The sequence below is a fragment of the Mobula birostris genome, chromosome 11 (assembly GCF_030028105.1).
Source record: "Mobula birostris isolate sMobBir1 chromosome 11, sMobBir1.hap1, whole genome shotgun sequence".
NCBI lineage: Eukaryota > Metazoa > Chordata > Chondrichthyes > Myliobatiformes > Myliobatidae > Mobula > Mobula birostris.
In genome coordinates this window covers 27,197,106-27,214,095 of record NC_092380.1, presented here as the reverse complement: position 1 = coordinate 27,214,095, position 16,990 = coordinate 27,197,106, and the positions used below count along the sequence as shown (strand labels likewise).

Here is a 16,990-nt window from a genome sequence, read left to right as displayed (position 1 = left end):
TAGGGAAGCCGGGCGGGGGGGTGGGCAGAGGCCCCTTGCTGCCTTTCGGGTTCATCGTCATCATAGCTTGTCACACTAGACAGCCAGCCACTCTGGTGTTGTTTGGTTGATGTTGAGCAGGTCAGTGTCAGCTAAATCAGGTGAGAGTGGGCAGTTGCGCAGAACGTGATCAATGTTCAGGTCACAACCAGTTTACCTGGAATAAGCATCGCGGACCCCGGCCTTCGTCCGTAGCTGTTCCAGCTCCGTCTGCATCCTCTCCACCTCTGTCATCAGCTGCTCCTGAGAGGAGATATGGGTTAGTGACAGCAGCCCGAGATTCCCAGCACCACTGCTCTTTGTCCAACCATACTGTGACGGCTTTAATTCCATAGTCAGCGGTAAGAGAATCTTCAGCCAGGACCCACAGTCTTGGCACAGACTCTCAGTGCAGGGTTGGAGACTGCAAATTCTTGCCTGGTATCGCCCATTCACAGTCTCCGCACCCCTCCTACTGTGGAACACCTAAGATCAACACTGTTCCATCACCGTGGCTGAGCCCTCTGCTCTCTGGGTCCCAGGTAATGCAAATCCATTAACTGCTCCTCTAAGATACTTCGCTTCAAACAAACCTTTGGTCACTTGCCCTAACATCCCGTTATGCAGGCAGTTTTGGTAATTCTACTGTGACATACTCTTGGAATAGTCAATATATTTTTGAGAGAGCTGCTCATGCCCGAGATAGAAGTTAAAGGTGCATTTCAGGAAAGGGTGGGTGGTCTGGCTCGAGGTCTGTCTCAAGAGAGGGTGGGCTGGTCCAACCATTGAAATGTCGCTGGGCAGAGTTGGCCGAGACACTTGGGGGGAGGAGGGAGAGAGCGAGAGGGGGAGAGAGGAGGAGGGGGGAGAGAGGAGGAGGAGGAGGAGGAGGAGGAGGAGAAGGAGGAGAGAGGAGGAGGGGGAAGAGGAGAGAGAGAGAGATGGGGAGGGGTGACGGGGAGGTAAGAGGGGGAACAAGGACGGGGAAGGGGCTGGAGGGGGGAAGGAAGGGACTGGAGAGTGCGGAATAGGCTGGCGAGTGGGGAAAGGGGTGTGTGATGGTGGTTCAGGCTGGTGTTGCTGTGAGCGGAGGCTATGTGGAGGAGTGTGTTTTCAGAGGTTGTATGAGGGTGTATTAGTGTGTGGGAAAGATGCGTTTGTGGTGAGGATTTGTGGGAAGTATTAGTGTGAGGAGGTATGCACGTGTGAGTGGGTGCGTGTGAGGGGGTGCGTGGGTGAGCGGGTGCATGTGAGAGTGGGGGCCTGCTGAGGAAGGTATCTGTGTGCAATGGGCTTGTCGATGGGAAAGCGGGCAGACTTTTACAACAATGCATCGGGTTGATTGTGTCCACGACTGTACTCAACCACACCCGGCTCTGTGGTGTGACAGTCCGAGCCTCCTTCACCACTCTGCTGTTCGACCTGTATCGACAACATCGATTGCCACTCTCCTGTCCAACTGGACTAGCTGGGGAAACCCAGACGGTCGACTGCGCCCGGCTCTGTGGTGTGACCTGTTATCAGTCCGACCTCCTGCGGGCACTCTGCTATAGACCCAGTGGTTCCTGAACTGCACAGACCACATCGCAACTCCACCCTCCCGTCCAGCTCAGGGCTGATGTCTGCTGTAGTGATGTGTAAACATTCAGCCAGCTTGTGTCAGCTGTTGACTCACTGGAGAACAGGAGAGGGCAGTGTCGACTCTCAGCTGGTGGAGCTGCTTGCTCATATCCAGAGACCTGGGCTCAACCCTAACCGCATCACATCGCCTCCTTCCTGTTTAACTCGATACACCTGACAGGTCCCATGTGGTGATGTGGAGGCGTTTGTACAACTTAACCTATTTGTACGAGCTCTTCCCCAACTGGAGGACAGGAGAGGATGGAGCAGGTTCTCAGCTACAGGAGCAGCAGCCTCACGTCCAGAGACCTAGGTTCAATCCCGACCTCTGGTGCTGTCTCTGTGGAGTTTGTACGTTCCCCCTCCGACCGTGTGGGTTTCCCCCGGTGCTCCGGCTTCTAACCACATTAGCGGTGGACCATTGGAGACCATACGGCTTGAAGGGATAGTAGAGGTTTCATGATGGCTAGGCCAGTCATGATGGGCCAAAGGGTTTCTGTGCTGTGCCAATATTGGCCAGCATTCAATGCCCCTCCGTTAAGCCCCAGAGGGAATATTTGTCGGAATGACGTAAAAGTACAGGGGAGGAGTGTTGCACGGTGGGGAATTTCCCAGCCCATTATAGTCTCCATCCATGGTCACCTCCTTGCACTAGTGCAGTGGGAGAGTGACTGGTGGTGTTTCGTCAGCGAACAAGGCCCTTAATGCTCTCTAGAACAGCAGTGCCCAAGTGATAGCATCCAACGTGGGCACGAGGCAGGGGTTCTAACCGGAGGGAGAGGCCATCCTTCAGGAGTGCTTTGGTGGAGGGCTAGCCTTTGTACTGGAGGTGGAGAAGTGGAGTGGGGGGATAGTGTTGTCTGCCTGGCAACGCTGATGGAGTAATGAACATTGCCATTTTGGAAGGCTGGGAGAAGGTGGGGCTCCACAAGAGGGAACAATGGCAGGAAAGGTGAGGCGGGATTGGTTGAAGTCTACAGGTGATATGATGGTATTAATTCCTATCCCTGACCACCCTTGGTGGTGATGATACTTCTCCCAGATTAGGAGCAGATACAACCTCAGTACCAGGCAGCTGGATCCCACTACGTGACACTAACTAGAAATGCAGTCAACATGGATGGTCTGTCCCACCAGAACCACAACAGCTCCTCTGGCCTCTTGCCTGCCACCTTGAAATAACCTCATTGTCCCCAGTCACTGTCAGTAGAGAAGACCAGAGAGGAAATACCTTATTCATCAGCACCTCTTCATGGGCTTTTTTGACGTTAGACAGCTCCTGACTGAGCGTATTCTATGCAGGCAAGGAGTAGAAAGAAAGGGGAGGAGGGAAGGAAAGAGACAGAGAGAAGGAGAGGTATTAGAGCAAGCCAGTCAGACAGCATAGCAGAAGGGTTTGGAAAGTTTGCCAAACAGAAGAGTTACAGGTCATTGTGTCTCTCTCAGCGTGTGGACAACAACTACCAGTTCATTCCATGGTACCTCTTCACTGAACAATCCTCCAGCAGTTATCATATTATTTTGCTGGTACCTTCTCCATCAGCGGTAGTTTCTAAAAGCCCACTGGTCTCGCGGTGAAGAAGGGTTAACCGGGTAGAGAACCGTGACCTGGACTATCTTTGGTGGAGAAGTCAAATCAGGAGCCGGGCAAGTATGAAGAACCAGGAGCTTCCCCCTGCTGAAAGATTCTCCGGGCACCCTGTTGCCATGCCAACACCACAGGCTGCACATTAAGGACCTGAACTGAAACATCTCAGCTCCCTGTCCACTAGAGGACAGCGGGCACAAGTACTGAGCTTCCAACCATGCCTTGTCCATCCTTGTATGACAGACCTGAAGGTCCCCCTTACAGAACCCAGTGGCAGCTCCCTCATGTGGTGGAGCCAGTCTTCTACCATTTTTTGTGCATCTCTTGATTGAACTGGTCTCTCCCTGGTACCCTTGTGGAAGAAACGTGACTTCCCACTCATCGATCTGTGCCTCACTACTGGCTGTACATGGCAAGGTGTGGTAGCAAAGCATCCACCATCCTAAATGTTCAGTGCTTCCAGCTTCATCACACAGTGACTGCAATGCTCTCTGCCAACCCCTCAGGCATCGTGGGAATTAGCAACAGCATCAGTATTCACCGAGTCCTGAATTCACGTAGAGTATTCAGCGGGCCCTGGATTTGCGTAGAGAGGGAAGTAGCCAACATTGTGAGTGTCTGCCTCACATCTCACCAAAGGATGATGGACACTAAACCCTCACTGCATTTAAAGAACACCTGAATGAGGTGCAGTCAAAAACTTGGGACAATAGAGGACAGGAACAAGCCCTTCAGCCCACAATGACTATCCCAATCAGAATCCCAACTGCCTGCAGATGATGCATATCCCTCCATTCCCTTTCCTAAACATCACTACCAAACCTCCTCCCACCATCACCCCTGTGAACCCATTCCAGGCCACTCTGTGCTAAAAAAAAAATCTTTAAACTTAAAACGATGCTCTCTAGAATGTGACATTTCCACCCGGGGTAAAGACCGTCTCCTCAATCTATGCCTCTCATAATTTTATAAACTTTTGTCAGCCCCTTAAGGGAAAACAGCCCAACCTAACCCTGACCGCCTCTTGCAGCTAACACCTCACAACATCCTGGTGAACACAATACTCCAAGTGTGGCCCAGCCAAGGAGTTATACGACTGCAACACGACTTACATTTTTTATACTCAACACCCTGAGCAATGAAGATAAATTCCATACACTTGTTCCACTTCCCCTCCTGCTTATGGTGCCACTTTCAAGCAGCTACAGACTTGCGCCCCAAGATCACACTGAATACCAGAGCTGCTAAAAGACCCTGCCACTTACGAACCAGATTCAGATTTATTTATCACAAAGCATCCAGTGAAATGCTTTGCTTGCATTAACAGCAAATACACCAGAGGATGTGTTAGGGGCAGCCCGCGAGTGCCGTCGCACATTCCTGTGCTGACCCCATAGTGTTCCACAGAATAATACAAGCAACAATAACAATGACAAAAGAAAACACGGCAACAAAAGCAAAGCAAGAGACTCACACACCCAAGAGCGACCTCTAACCCCAAGATGCCAATCACAGGCTTGAGCTTCAGGCCTTGGCTTCCGGACTTGCACGGAACCACGACCCAGACACTCATGACACCTTTGGGCCTCTACCTTCAGCCTTTTCTAAAGATCCTCTCCAATAATTTCCCTGCCACTGATGCAAGGCCTGTAAGCTCCTGGTTTGTCCCTATACAGAGGAACAACAGTCTAGGCCTCTGGGACCTCATCTGTGACTAGAGAGGACACAAATACCTCTCTCAAGGTCCCAGGCATCTCCTCTCTTGCCTTCCTCCATAACCTGAGATTGATCCCATCAAGACCTGTGGAAATCCTCCTCAATGTTCCTCAAGAGATCCTACACCTCCTCTGCTCTAGGATATCAGTATACCACTCCCTGATCCCACCATCTTCCATGTCTTTCACCTCAGCGAATACCGATGCGAAGTACTTATTTACTATCTTCCCCACTAACTCTGGCTCCAGGCGTAAATTCGCTCCGTTCTCCTCGAGTGGTCCTGGGCTACCCTCTTGTTTTTAAATGATGTATGAAATACCATAGGGTTCTTTATAATCCCACCAGTCAAGGACATTTCATTGTTCATTTTAACTTCCCAATTCCTTGCTAAAGTACTTTCCTGCTTCTTACATACTCCTCAAAAGCCCAGTCCGATTTCAGCTTCCTGAATCTTGCACATGATTCCTTTTTCTTTTTGACTACATTTGCAACATCTCTCACCATCCAAGGTTCATGAACTTGTTTCTTAATCTCCTGCTGGCCACTGGGAGACCTGGGGCACTAAGCCCATCGTAATGAACGAGTGAAATCTACAACCCACTGGGCTATTGTGACCAACAAAGACGTGATGGATGGAAAGGCCTCCTGTGAAGGTCACGTGGTCACAGTGCTTCATACAGTCGGTGCTGGATGTGACACAGCACTGGAGACGCGTGCCATCCCAGCCAGGATGCACAATGTAGGACAGCACCAGTTCCTGAGTGCATCACTGCAGTCACACACAACCACCGGTGCTCTGCTCCATCACAGCCCAACAAGTCAAAGATGTTTTAGATAAGGCACCTTGGTTCCATTGGGTAGCTGGTCACAATGTCTCAAAAGCACTGGAGACCATTCAGCCCACTCTGCTGGAACTAGCTTTCTGACTTCCAGAGGCATTTTTCACTGAAGTGGTTCTTCTGCTCCTCCCACTGAAGGGAGAGGCATCAGATGGGGTAGTGGGTACTGGGCAAAAGTGGGCGGTAGGGAGCAGAGGAAGGAAGGAGGTGAGCGAAAGGAAGGGCAATGATGAAATCCAAGGGACTTTGGATTGGAGAAAATTGATGAAATGAATGGGTTTATGTATTGGAAGGGGGGAAATGATGGATTGGAATAGCAGTTGATGGACTGGAGGGCGGGGATTGATGCAGTGGAAGGGACGTGATGAAATGGAAGAGGGGGTTTGATGAGCTTAAGGCGGTGGGGGTTCGACAGATTGGAAGGCGGGGGGTCCGACCGATTGGAAGGCGGGGGGGGGTCCCGACCTACTGGAAGGCGGGGGGGGGTCCGAGCGATTGGAAGGCTGGGGGGGGGGGGGGGGGGGAGGTCCGACGGATTGGAACGGGGGTTGACAGATTGGAAGAGGTGTTGATGGATTGAAGGGGGGTTGATGCACTGATTGGGGGATTGATGGATTGGGGAGGTGACATAAAGGAAGCTTTATCAAGAAAAGTGTGCTCAGTATGGATTAGACACAGTTTAACCTCTGTGGGATTTCCCTACCCCTGCTCCCTCTCCCCGCCCCCACCCCCGCCAACAATCGCAGCCCACCCTGGCACTTTTGCCTGGTCCCACCTTTTCCTCCAGCGCGGCCATCCTCTCCTTCAGGTGCAGCTGCAGCCGCTCATTGGACTCGGAGAGCAGTTTGTCGACTGTTTCGGACAGACGCTTGTTGTGCTCATCGTTCATTTTCTCCCTCTGCCGAGCCTGGGGTGAAAAAACGCAGGTGTTAGACGGGCAGAGTGGACACCGGCATGGGACAAGGAGGCACCTGGTGTGCGGGAGGGAGAGGACGGACACCTGGAGTGGGGAAGGATGGGGTAGCACTACTCCCTCTAAGCTGCGCGGGTGCTCGGCGTGCTCCCGCCCACGTAGCCTTCATTGCCGCACAGCTGGATTGGACTCAGCTAGAAAAAGTTTTCAAAACGTGAAAGATTTCCTTTGTTGTATTTTATTTCATTATACCTTTCAATAAATAAATAAAATCAAAAACTTGTGCTTTTCCATTTTTAATTCTAAATATTCCTAGTGTGCATATTACAAAATAAACCATTTAAAGCACCACCCAATTTTCAAGCCGTGTGAAAACTTTCCTGCTCAGAGGGGAACATTGCAGGGTGGGCACTCAGCGTGGTATCTTTTAGACACTACCTTCCAGCTGTATGCCAGAATACCCCCAGTACGTCAGTCACACCGTACTGCTTCACAACTCTCCTGGGAAACACCTCCGATGGTTTCCATGGTAATCGAGGTGCCGTTAATGGAAACGCAAACCTCACCTGCCAGTAATGAGGCCACATTCTCCCATTGCCCGACGGCAGACAGCAGGCCAGAGCGGGCTAATAGCAACCTCGAGCTTGAAAGCCACCCTACCCCCACACCAGGGCACCTGCTCCTCATCAAGCCTCACCCAATCGGCAGTCCTGACTGTAAACTTGCAGTGGATCTGTGCATAAAATCTGCCTTTAGTTCATTGGATGAATTACAGCTATGCTACTGGGATATTATTCTGGAGGCTTGACGAGCAGGAGGTGTAAATTCAAATCCCAGCACACCATGTGGAATACTTACATTCAATTAATTACATGATCTGAAATATTTTTCTTAAATAGGACTGCTATTGAGTGGTTGCGACTGGAGTATTGAAACAGTTTACCTAGTTTTCCAAAGCCTTTCGGAGAAGGAAGTGTCCGATCTGTCACTTACACCGAAAGGGTGAACATCCCTCTGGTGTGACAGTGAGCTCAGAGGAACCATGTCAAACCACCACCACCCCCCTCCCTAATTTAATGCACGTGGTCTGTTTGGGTTTTTTTTTTCCAGCTATAGAGATTATTCTGAACACCCAATTGCTGAATGGTGTCATTAAACTGGAAAGGGCACCAAAAAGATTCACAACGGTGTCACTCGGACTGGTGGGGCTAGAGTCACAAGCAGAGACTGGATGCACTGGGATCATTCTCCCTGTGGCAATAGAGGCTGAAAGGTGACACTAGAGAAATTCATGCAATCACAAGAAATACAGACAAGGAGAGTGGTTACTATCTTTCTCCCCCAGGGTCTTTTGTTTGCTAAATGCCATTGAGTCATCGTGGACTAATGGTGACCCTATGGGTAGTTGCCCTAAATGAGTGTTGATTCTCGCAAAGGCGGCTCATTGTAGATAACATTGCGTTCATAGCTGTCCTTATTATGCCATCCATCCGATTGGTGGTCTTTCTCTCTTCCACTGTCCTTCCACCTTGCCGAGCATGATATCCTTATCCAGAGCCGTTTCTTCCCATGATGTGGCCAAAGAGTGATAGGCGGAGTCTTGTCATTTCAGCTTCTAGAGAGAGAGACTTGGTTTCATCTTGCTGAGGACCGATTCGTTTGTTCTGCCGGAGGTCCTCGAGATGCGTAGTGCAGGGAAGACTAAAACTAGCCGATGAGGTTTAAGGTACCAGGAGAAAGATTTAAGTGGGAGCTGAAGAGCAAGTCTTTTTCTCTCCCCACCTCCCCACACAGAGGGTGGTGGATACAAGGTCCAAGATTTGGCGAGGAATACGATTACAACATGTAAAAGACATTTGGACTGGCACATGGGTATGAAAGATTCGGGGATGTGGGCCAAACACAGGTAAGTGAGACCAGATTAGGATGGCACCAGGGTTGGCAGGGATGAGTTTAGCCAATGGGCCTGATTCTGTGCTGCGTAACTCAATCACCCTCTGTGTTTCGTTCTGGCACTTCCGTCCATGAGTAAATTTGTTTTTAAATCTTCTTTTCAAAAGGTGAAACATTAAAATATAAAAACAGATCTGAAAGGGAGAATGCATGAAGTTTTATTTGCTGAACTGAGGTATACAACTTACACATCACCTAGTGTCACTTTAGGTACGTACATTCAGTCAAAGTGTACAAGTTACTTGCACTTGTGCTTTTATACAATTGCTTTTATATTTATATTTATTGTGTTTTTTAAATTGTGTTCTTTAACTTATTGTGTTTTTTATGCTGCATTGGATCTGGAGAAATAACAATCCTGTTCTTTACAAATGTGCAGCAAAGTGACAATAACCAACCTTGAACCGAATGTCGAGGAGAAAAGATTCAAAAATTGTCTGCACTTCCACTTTTAAACATGATCTTACTCAGAAAAGCAAATGTTACCTACAACAGAACGTTAATTTCCTTCTTCTTTTGGCGTGCGCCTGCGTGTGTGCGAGTCTGTGCGTGTGCGTCTGCGTATCCGTGCGTGCGTGAGTGATGATGTCTTTTTCATGGCTTTTACAAGGCACAGAGCGAGAGAGAGACTGTGTGGCGCGCCACTCCTCACACAGACATTTTTGCAGTATTGTTCCCTTTATTTTATGAGGTTGAGTTGCGATCTTGACACTCAACCTGGCACGGATGGAAAGCGTACTCGGGAGCGGACCCGACTAGTTTCGAACCCAGGAACCTCCGCTCCCTGGTCCGGCACCGATGTCATTGTGCCACCAGCCGGCCTGTTAATTTCTTTTTTCATTTCTTCATGGGGAGTGGGCATTACTGGAAAGGCTAGTACTTATTCCATGGACACCATAAAAATAGGCTCTTTGGCCCATCGGGTCTATGCTGATTGGCCACCCATTCACCCTCATCCTACATTAATCCCATTTTTATTATTCTTCCTAGATTCTCGTCACGTTCCCGCAGATCCTTCCCTTCACCCACACACACGAGGAGAAAACATACACAGTCACAGGGACGGTGTGTAAACTTCATACATACAAAAAAGGATTGAGTGCTTTCCCGGCATATATGATGAATAAACTCTTCTCAGGTTTCCATCCGGGTACAGGTATCAATTTAACCAATGTTTTAATGACAAACTCCGCCACCTTCATCAGGGATGGCACCTGGGCATGTCTAGTTTGGTGGTATTTATACCCCCGTCATCCATCCCTCCTGATTGGTTAGTCCTCATCCAATCAGGTTTCCGTTCTCCCACCTTGTTGACAATCAAATTCCACTTCTTACTTAGAGTGAGACCTTTGTCTCTGGTAAAATTCTTTTCCTCTAGTTTTATTTCAATGGCTGTCCCAAAAGCCATTGGTGTGACACAGTAGTTTGTGCCCAAGTCAATCCTATGACCATTGCAAACGCAATGTTCTGCTACCACTGATTTCTCTGGGTAACCCAAACAGATACACCTCCTGTGCTCCTTGATGCGGGTTTCCACCGTGCGTCCAATCGTGGAAACATAGGGAAGACAAGCGGTAGTGACAGGCTCCTCATCGTTGTTAGGTTTCCACTCAAGGGTCCAATTGATTTCCTTCACCTTGAGGCCATTCTGTAGGAAACCCGTATGGAAGCTCAAATCTCAGCTTTGCAGATCAAAGATGACCTGGGACAGGATAGCTGGTATTTACAGAATTCCTTGTGAACGTGGAGCGGCGTATATTGGCCAGAAGGGGCACACGGCGGAAAACCACATCAAGGAGCACAGGAGGTGTATCTGTTTGGGTTACCCAGAGAAATTGGAGATGGCAGAACATTGCATTCACAATGGTCATGGGATTGACTTTAATGGCACAAACTACTGTGCTACCCCAGTGGCTTTTGATTCTGCCTGAAGGAAGCTATTGAAATAAAACTAGAGGAAATTAATTTTCACAAAGCCAGAGGTCTTGCTCTAAGTAAGAACTGGAATTTGATAGTCAATAGGTGGGACAGTGGAAACCTGATTGGGTGAGCACTAACCAGTCAGGAGGGATGGATGACGGGGCTTTAAGTACCACGGACTAGACATCCCTGAAGAAGATGGCGGAGGTTATCATCGAAACGTCGATTATAATCTATAACTGTACCTGGGTGGAAGACCGAGAAGAGTTTATATATGCTGGAAAGCACTAGATCCTTTCTCATTGGGAGACCTTACCCTTTGTAGCTCCTGGTTCTTCTCCTCCAGCTCTGCTTCTAGTTGGCACAGCCGCTCCTCTATGTTGCCATGTCTCTCCTCAGCCTGGGAAGAAGGAAACACTTCAGATTAGTGCGATCGGACCTTAGAGTGCAGCACAAGTCGTCGAGGTAGGGTATGTGGGATCTCTCTGTGCCCCGAAGCACCCACAGCTCAAGTCATTCTAATCCCTTGACTCTCGGGTCCAGGGGTTTAGGCTCCACCTCAGTGAAGGACAGAGGGAGGTACCATCAGAAATAAGACATCACCCCTCGGTCAACATAACGATCTCTTATTCCACATAACCACGTCCTTCACTGCATGAGGGCCAACAGATCCCCCCGATTACACCCAGTGACGCAGGCCTCCTGAGCACTAGTACCTTGTGGGATCTTGCTGTGTAGGATATGGCTGCTACTGGAGTCCTTCACCATGCAGTGTACGGTGGAGATCACAATGCTACTTTACCCTGTGCAGCAGTGCCAGTGACCCATAAGACCACAAGATGAGGGAGCAGAATTAGGCTATTCGACCCATCGAGTCTGCTCTACCATTTCACCATGGCTGATCAATTTCCCTCTCAACCACATTCTCCTCATAATCTTTCATGCCCTGACTAACTGAGAATCTATCAACCTGTGCCTTAAAGACACCCAATGGCCTGGCCTCCACAGCCAATTGTGGCAAAGAATTTCACAGATTTGCCTCTCTCTGGCTAAAGAAATTCCTCCTTATCGCCATTCTAAACGGACCTCCCTCTGTTTTGAGGCTGAGGCCTCTGGTCCTGGACTCTGCCACCACAGGGAACATCCTCTCCGCATGCGATAGGTTCCAAGCAACCATCCCACCACAGGAACCCTACCTTGTTGAGGGCGGCCACGCGCTGAGCCAGTTCTGCCTCCACCTCGGGCAGGGTCTCTGCCTTCCGCAGGGTCTGCTGAAGCTTCTGCTTGGAGGAGTCGAGCCACTCCTGGAGCTGGCGGTTCTTGTCTTCGCTCTGAAAGATGAACGCACCCTCAGTGAGGATGTGACAAGGGTCAGCAGTTCCCACCCCACCAGAGGACGCTGCCCCTCCCTCATGCACACGAGCCATTGGGCTGTCTGCCTCACAGGATAAAGTAGCTGCTTTATTTGTTACGTGTGTACATCGAAACGTACAGTGAGATGCGTCACTTGCATCAACGACCAATAGTCCGAGGGTGTGCCAGGAACAGACCACAAGTATCACCATGCTTCCAACACTGAGTTTGCATCCCTACAACTCACTAACCCTGGGACGTGCAAGGAAACCGGAGCACCAAGACGAAAACTCGCGTGGTCACGATGAGAACATAAAAAACTCTTCAGACAGCGGTGGAGTTGAATACGGGTCGCTGGCGCTGGGTTAGCGTTACACTGGCCACTACGTTACCGAGTAGCCCGAGGTAAGGAGCCAAAGTGAAACCCTGGCCACCACTCCGTTAGTGTGTTCAGTTATGAAGGCTGTACCTTAAGGAAGTGTGGGCACATGGCCAAGTGGTGAAGGCACTCGACCAGCGATCTGAAGGTTGTGAGTTTGAGCCCCAGCTGAGGCAGCGTGTCGTGTCCTTGAGCAAGGCACTTAACCACACGTTGCTCTGTGACGACACTGGCGCCAAGCTGTATTGGCCCTTGCCCTTCCCTCGGACAACATCGGTGTCGTGGAGAGGGGAGACTTGCAGCATGGGCAACTTCCATACAACCTTGCCCAGGCCTGTGCCCTGGAGGGTGAAGACTTTCCAGGCGCAGATCCATGGTCTCGCAAGACTAACGGATGCCTTTACTTTAAGGAAGGTGTCTCAATACCTTGGAGAGGGTGCAGAGGTGAGGCACCAGTGCCAGAGGTGAACACCAGACAGAGGTAGTTAAAGTCATGAAGGATATGGGAAATACAGATGGAGAAAATGCACCCAGGGGCCAAGGGCCAAGGAAACAGAATAAAGTTTTGGCAAAAGGCCCAGAAATTATACAAGGAAGATTTTTTCTTTAACATAATCTGTGGTTAGGACATGGAAAGCACTGCCATGGATGATGATGGAGGCAACTACAGTTGGAACAGTACTTTGGCCCATCTTCAGAACAGAGCTCAGTAAACATCTGAAAAGGCCAAGGGGCGAGAGCTGGCATGAACTCACCTTGGAAATGTCCACTTTCCCTGCTGTAACCACTCAACAACAACGGTACTGACGGGGTGGGGCAGGGGGTTGTGAGCTTTCCCTGGGGACAGGGACGGGAGAGAGTCAGTAACCAAGAGTTAAGGGAAGGCTGAGCAAGGAAGTGGTGATCCCTTGATGGAAATGGTGGAGAGGTCAGAGTTCAAAGTGCCATGAGTAGGTGACTGAGGTTATGCCAAGTCAGGCAGGTAATGAAGATGGCACTGAACGCAGTTGTTAGGCACAGGTACCAATGGAGACGGGCATGGGGAAGGGTAAAGAGAAGAGGGGCTGGGGTAGGACAGCCAGCGCTGGATGGCTTTCTTTTCCCTGGAGTGGAGGAGGTTGAGGGGCATAGATAGTGTAGGTAGTAACAAAACCAGACAGCAAAAGGAGATTGGCGTAGGCAGGTACCCAGTGGTTGGCGTGGGCATGGTCTCTATGCCACGCACTGTCTGAATCGTAAGAGGGCATTCACATGGCAGGGGAAGGGGTGTGCACCACGAACTGGATGACCTCACATTGGGATAAACGAAGGGGGTGAACAGTTCACTTTCTAACAGCCAGGGTCTACATGGGAGACAGCAGGAGCACTCCCTCACAAAGAGTGAGTAGGTGGTATAGCTGATGGTGCTGTCTTCCAGCTCCACTGAGCTGGGCTCGATCCCAAGCTCGGGCCCTCCAGTGGCTGGGCGAGCTTCCTCTCAAGTCCATAAAGGCATGGTGGCTGGTGGGTTAATTGGCCGCTGTATCCACTGGTTACCCCCAGTGGAAGTGGGGGGCAGGAGAACTGGGATAGGGAAGGGTCATGTGAGGAATCTGGGAAACTGAGGAGGGGAGGGGAATGTGAGACTAATGGGAATGATTCGAGAGCCAGCATGGACTCGACGGGCCAAATGGTCGCTTAAATGATGCGAAATGTTAAAAAAATGAAAATAAGAAATATGAGTGGATTCTCTGTGCCAGACTCAGTTGAGTAAAATTTTGGTGTGACCACACCCTTCAGGTTCATACAGGTACCACAGGGAGAGTTATGGACTGGCCTTGATCCAGTTAGCATGCAAGAACCCGAATTGCTCCTCCTGTAAAGAATTCTAGGACTGGTTTGTGATCCGTGGACACAACCAGTTTGGTGAAGAGTTAATTCATGGGGTTTTTTGTCTCGACCCGGAAAACAACCGTAGAGGTAAAAAGTTGCATATGGTTGTGGTGAAGCGTTTTATTGGTTTCATGCGATAGGTTGGCAGGGATCTGATGGGGAGTTTTTGTACAGAGGGTGGGGGGAGGGGGGTGGTTAGAGTTTGAAACACACTACCTAAAGGATATGCACTATCGAGAAGCACTATAGAGAAGCCTACAGACTTATTGGTAAATGGGATCGGTGTAGATCAGTACAATGGGGGCTTGAACATGGGGGGGCCGAAGGACCTGTTTCTATAGCAACCAACAACTTGCTGGAGAACCTCAGTAGCCAAGCAGCATCTGTGGAAGAAAATGAATTGTTAATAGTTGGGGTCAAGACCCTACTTCAGGACCAGGCGTGACTCGATGACATCAGGACAGTTACCTGTTTGTAGAGGGACTCCTTGCTCGCCAGCTCATTCTCCAGCTTGTCGTTAGCATCGTGCAGAGATGTCGCTTCCCGCTGGGCGCTGAGGTAACGTTTCTCCAGGGTTGTTATTCTCTCTTCCATGTCCTCCCGTTGTGCTAAGGCCTGGGACAGGGACACAGGGTCAACACAGAGGTACAGAGGTCTCTGAGCACATGGGTACCAACCTTCACCAGAAGCAATAACTTACAATTATATAGCACCCTGAACTAATTATTGGGAGTGACACCCTCAGTCATATTAAGCCTCAGCTGTCCCCCTGCAACCTATTCTCTCTCATCAACTATCTTTCTGCAACTATCTACATGAATGGGGTAGCTTACATGGTCAACTAATATAACAGCACATCTTTGTGATGTGCGAGTCACCAGGTGACTCCAAGGTGAGCATGAAAACTCCACACAGACAGTATCCAACGTCAGGATCGAACATGGGTCTTTGGAGACGCGAGGCCACAGTTTGAACCAGTGCACCACTTATCATCATCATTATGTGCTGTGTCATATGACATCATTGTCATGTCATATGACATCATTATGTGCTGTGTCATATGACATCATTGTGTCATGTCATATGACATCATCATTATGTGCCATTTTGTATGTTGTAGGTGATCATGTTATCTGACCATGATTGTTCTGTACAAATATTTCTACAGAATTTGTTTTCCATTGCCTTCTTCTGGGCAGTGTCTTTACAAGACGGGTGACCCCAGCCATTATCAATACTATTCAGAGATTCTCTGCCTGGTGTCAGTGGTCACATAACCAGAACTTGTGATATGCACCAGCTGCTCATACGACCATCCACCACCTACTTCCATGGCTTTGTGACCCTGATCACCTTGCCCAAGGGCGACCTGCAGGCTAGTGGAGGGAAGGAGTGCCTTACACCTCCTTTGGTAGATACGTACCTCCACCCTACCACGCATTAGAGGAGTCTCCAAGGTTTTTCCTGTCATTCACCTGGGAGAACCAGGAATTGGGAGCTGGACCTGGAACCCATGGATAATGGGATTGCTCTGACAGCTGGCAAAAACTAAATGGTCCAAATAACCTCCTGTGTTGTCAAATATGGAATGCAAAGTGGTACATCTAAATATGTTTCCTATGTTTCGCTTTCGATTCTTCCGCCCATAGCCTTTTATGTCTCAAAGTTCTCCGTCCTTCTGCCATGGGCTCCCCCCGTCGAATCCCGGCAGATCCCTTTGTGATCTTCAGTGCCTTACTGTTGCCGTTGGTGGGCCTGCACTTGTGAAATCTGTGCAACATTTTATGTGCTCACAGGGGAGAATGCGTAAGCTCCACACAGACCGCAGCCGAGGTCGGGATTGAACCGGGGTCTCTGGTGTCGAGAGTCAGCAGCACTGTTCCCAGGGTGACTGAGCCTCCCTTGGGGAGGTTGAAATCGCAGATGTCGGGGTTGCGGTGGAGGTAGTTTCATTTGGTGTCCTGGAAGGAGCTGGACACATTCTGTGCAAGGAGACAAAAGCTGTGGGGAGTGTGTGGGGGTGGGGTGGGGTGCAGGACAAACATAGCACATAGAAACATTCCCTGTCAAATGAGCAGTGGAACTGCAGTCTCCGCTTCAGCAAGAACTATCTCTTCAACTCCCCGTCACTCAGCAGCACTGCAGGCAATAAAGTGCCCCCACATCGAGGGGCAGAGCTTTGCATCACCCATTGGGTAAAGGAGCCAGTCTGAGTGCCCATAGAAGGGCAGCCCTCTGCTGGATCAGACTTCTCCTTCCGGACATGGATATCACTTGAAATGCCAGAATTCATTACTCATGCCTATCTGAGGAGGCACATAGGTGGCATGGAGTCACATTTAGACAACAGAAGGTAACAATGGAAACTCTTCTCCCTGAAGCAATGGGGTTCTACTGCCTGGATCCCACGAATGAGACCAGCGTTAGTTCCAAAACTCAAACAGTGAAAAAAACCACAAAGGAAATGTGAAAAGGCAGCAGGAAGTGCTGGGAATATTTTGCTGGACAGGCTGAAGTTATGGAGAGAGAAAAAGAGTTAACATTTCAGGTTCAACATATTGCCATTCACACTGTTTCATCAGAGTTCTGATGAAAGGTCATCATCAGGTGGAAACATTAACCTTTCTCTCTCTCTCTAAAGACATCTGCCTGCCTATTGGATCTTACTGTCTCTACTTATAACACAGTTTTATTATACCATGCATTAGGGTTAGGTTTAGGGTTTAAATTTAAATTTCCCTGTTACCACGATGAGAATAGAACTCAAGACTTTGAGTCAATGCTCCAGAACATCTACTGCTTCACTGCTCTGTAGCAAA

At 49.5% G+C, this 16,990-nt stretch overlaps 1 protein-coding gene across 3 annotated transcripts in view; it reads right to left on the bottom strand.

Annotated features, from left to right (window-relative positions):
- The window catches only part of LOC140205443 (liprin-alpha-3-like), a 122,495-nt gene that overhangs the window by 40,132 nt on the left and 65,373 nt on the right, over window positions 1–16,990 (bottom strand). For all 3 annotated transcript variants that reach the window (XM_072273048.1, XM_072273049.1, XM_072273050.1), the window contains exons 7-11: window positions 14,640–14,786; window positions 11,764–11,898; window positions 10,884–10,967; window positions 6,557–6,688; window positions 197–282 (exon numbers count right to left, since the gene is read on the bottom strand). In XM_072273048.1, coding sequence (XP_072129149.1) covers window positions 197–282; window positions 6,557–6,688; window positions 10,884–10,967; window positions 11,764–11,898; window positions 14,640–14,786 — 584 coding nt within the window. The remainder of the gene's footprint in view (window positions 1–196; window positions 283–6,556; window positions 6,689–10,883; window positions 10,968–11,763; window positions 11,899–14,639; window positions 14,787–16,990) is intronic.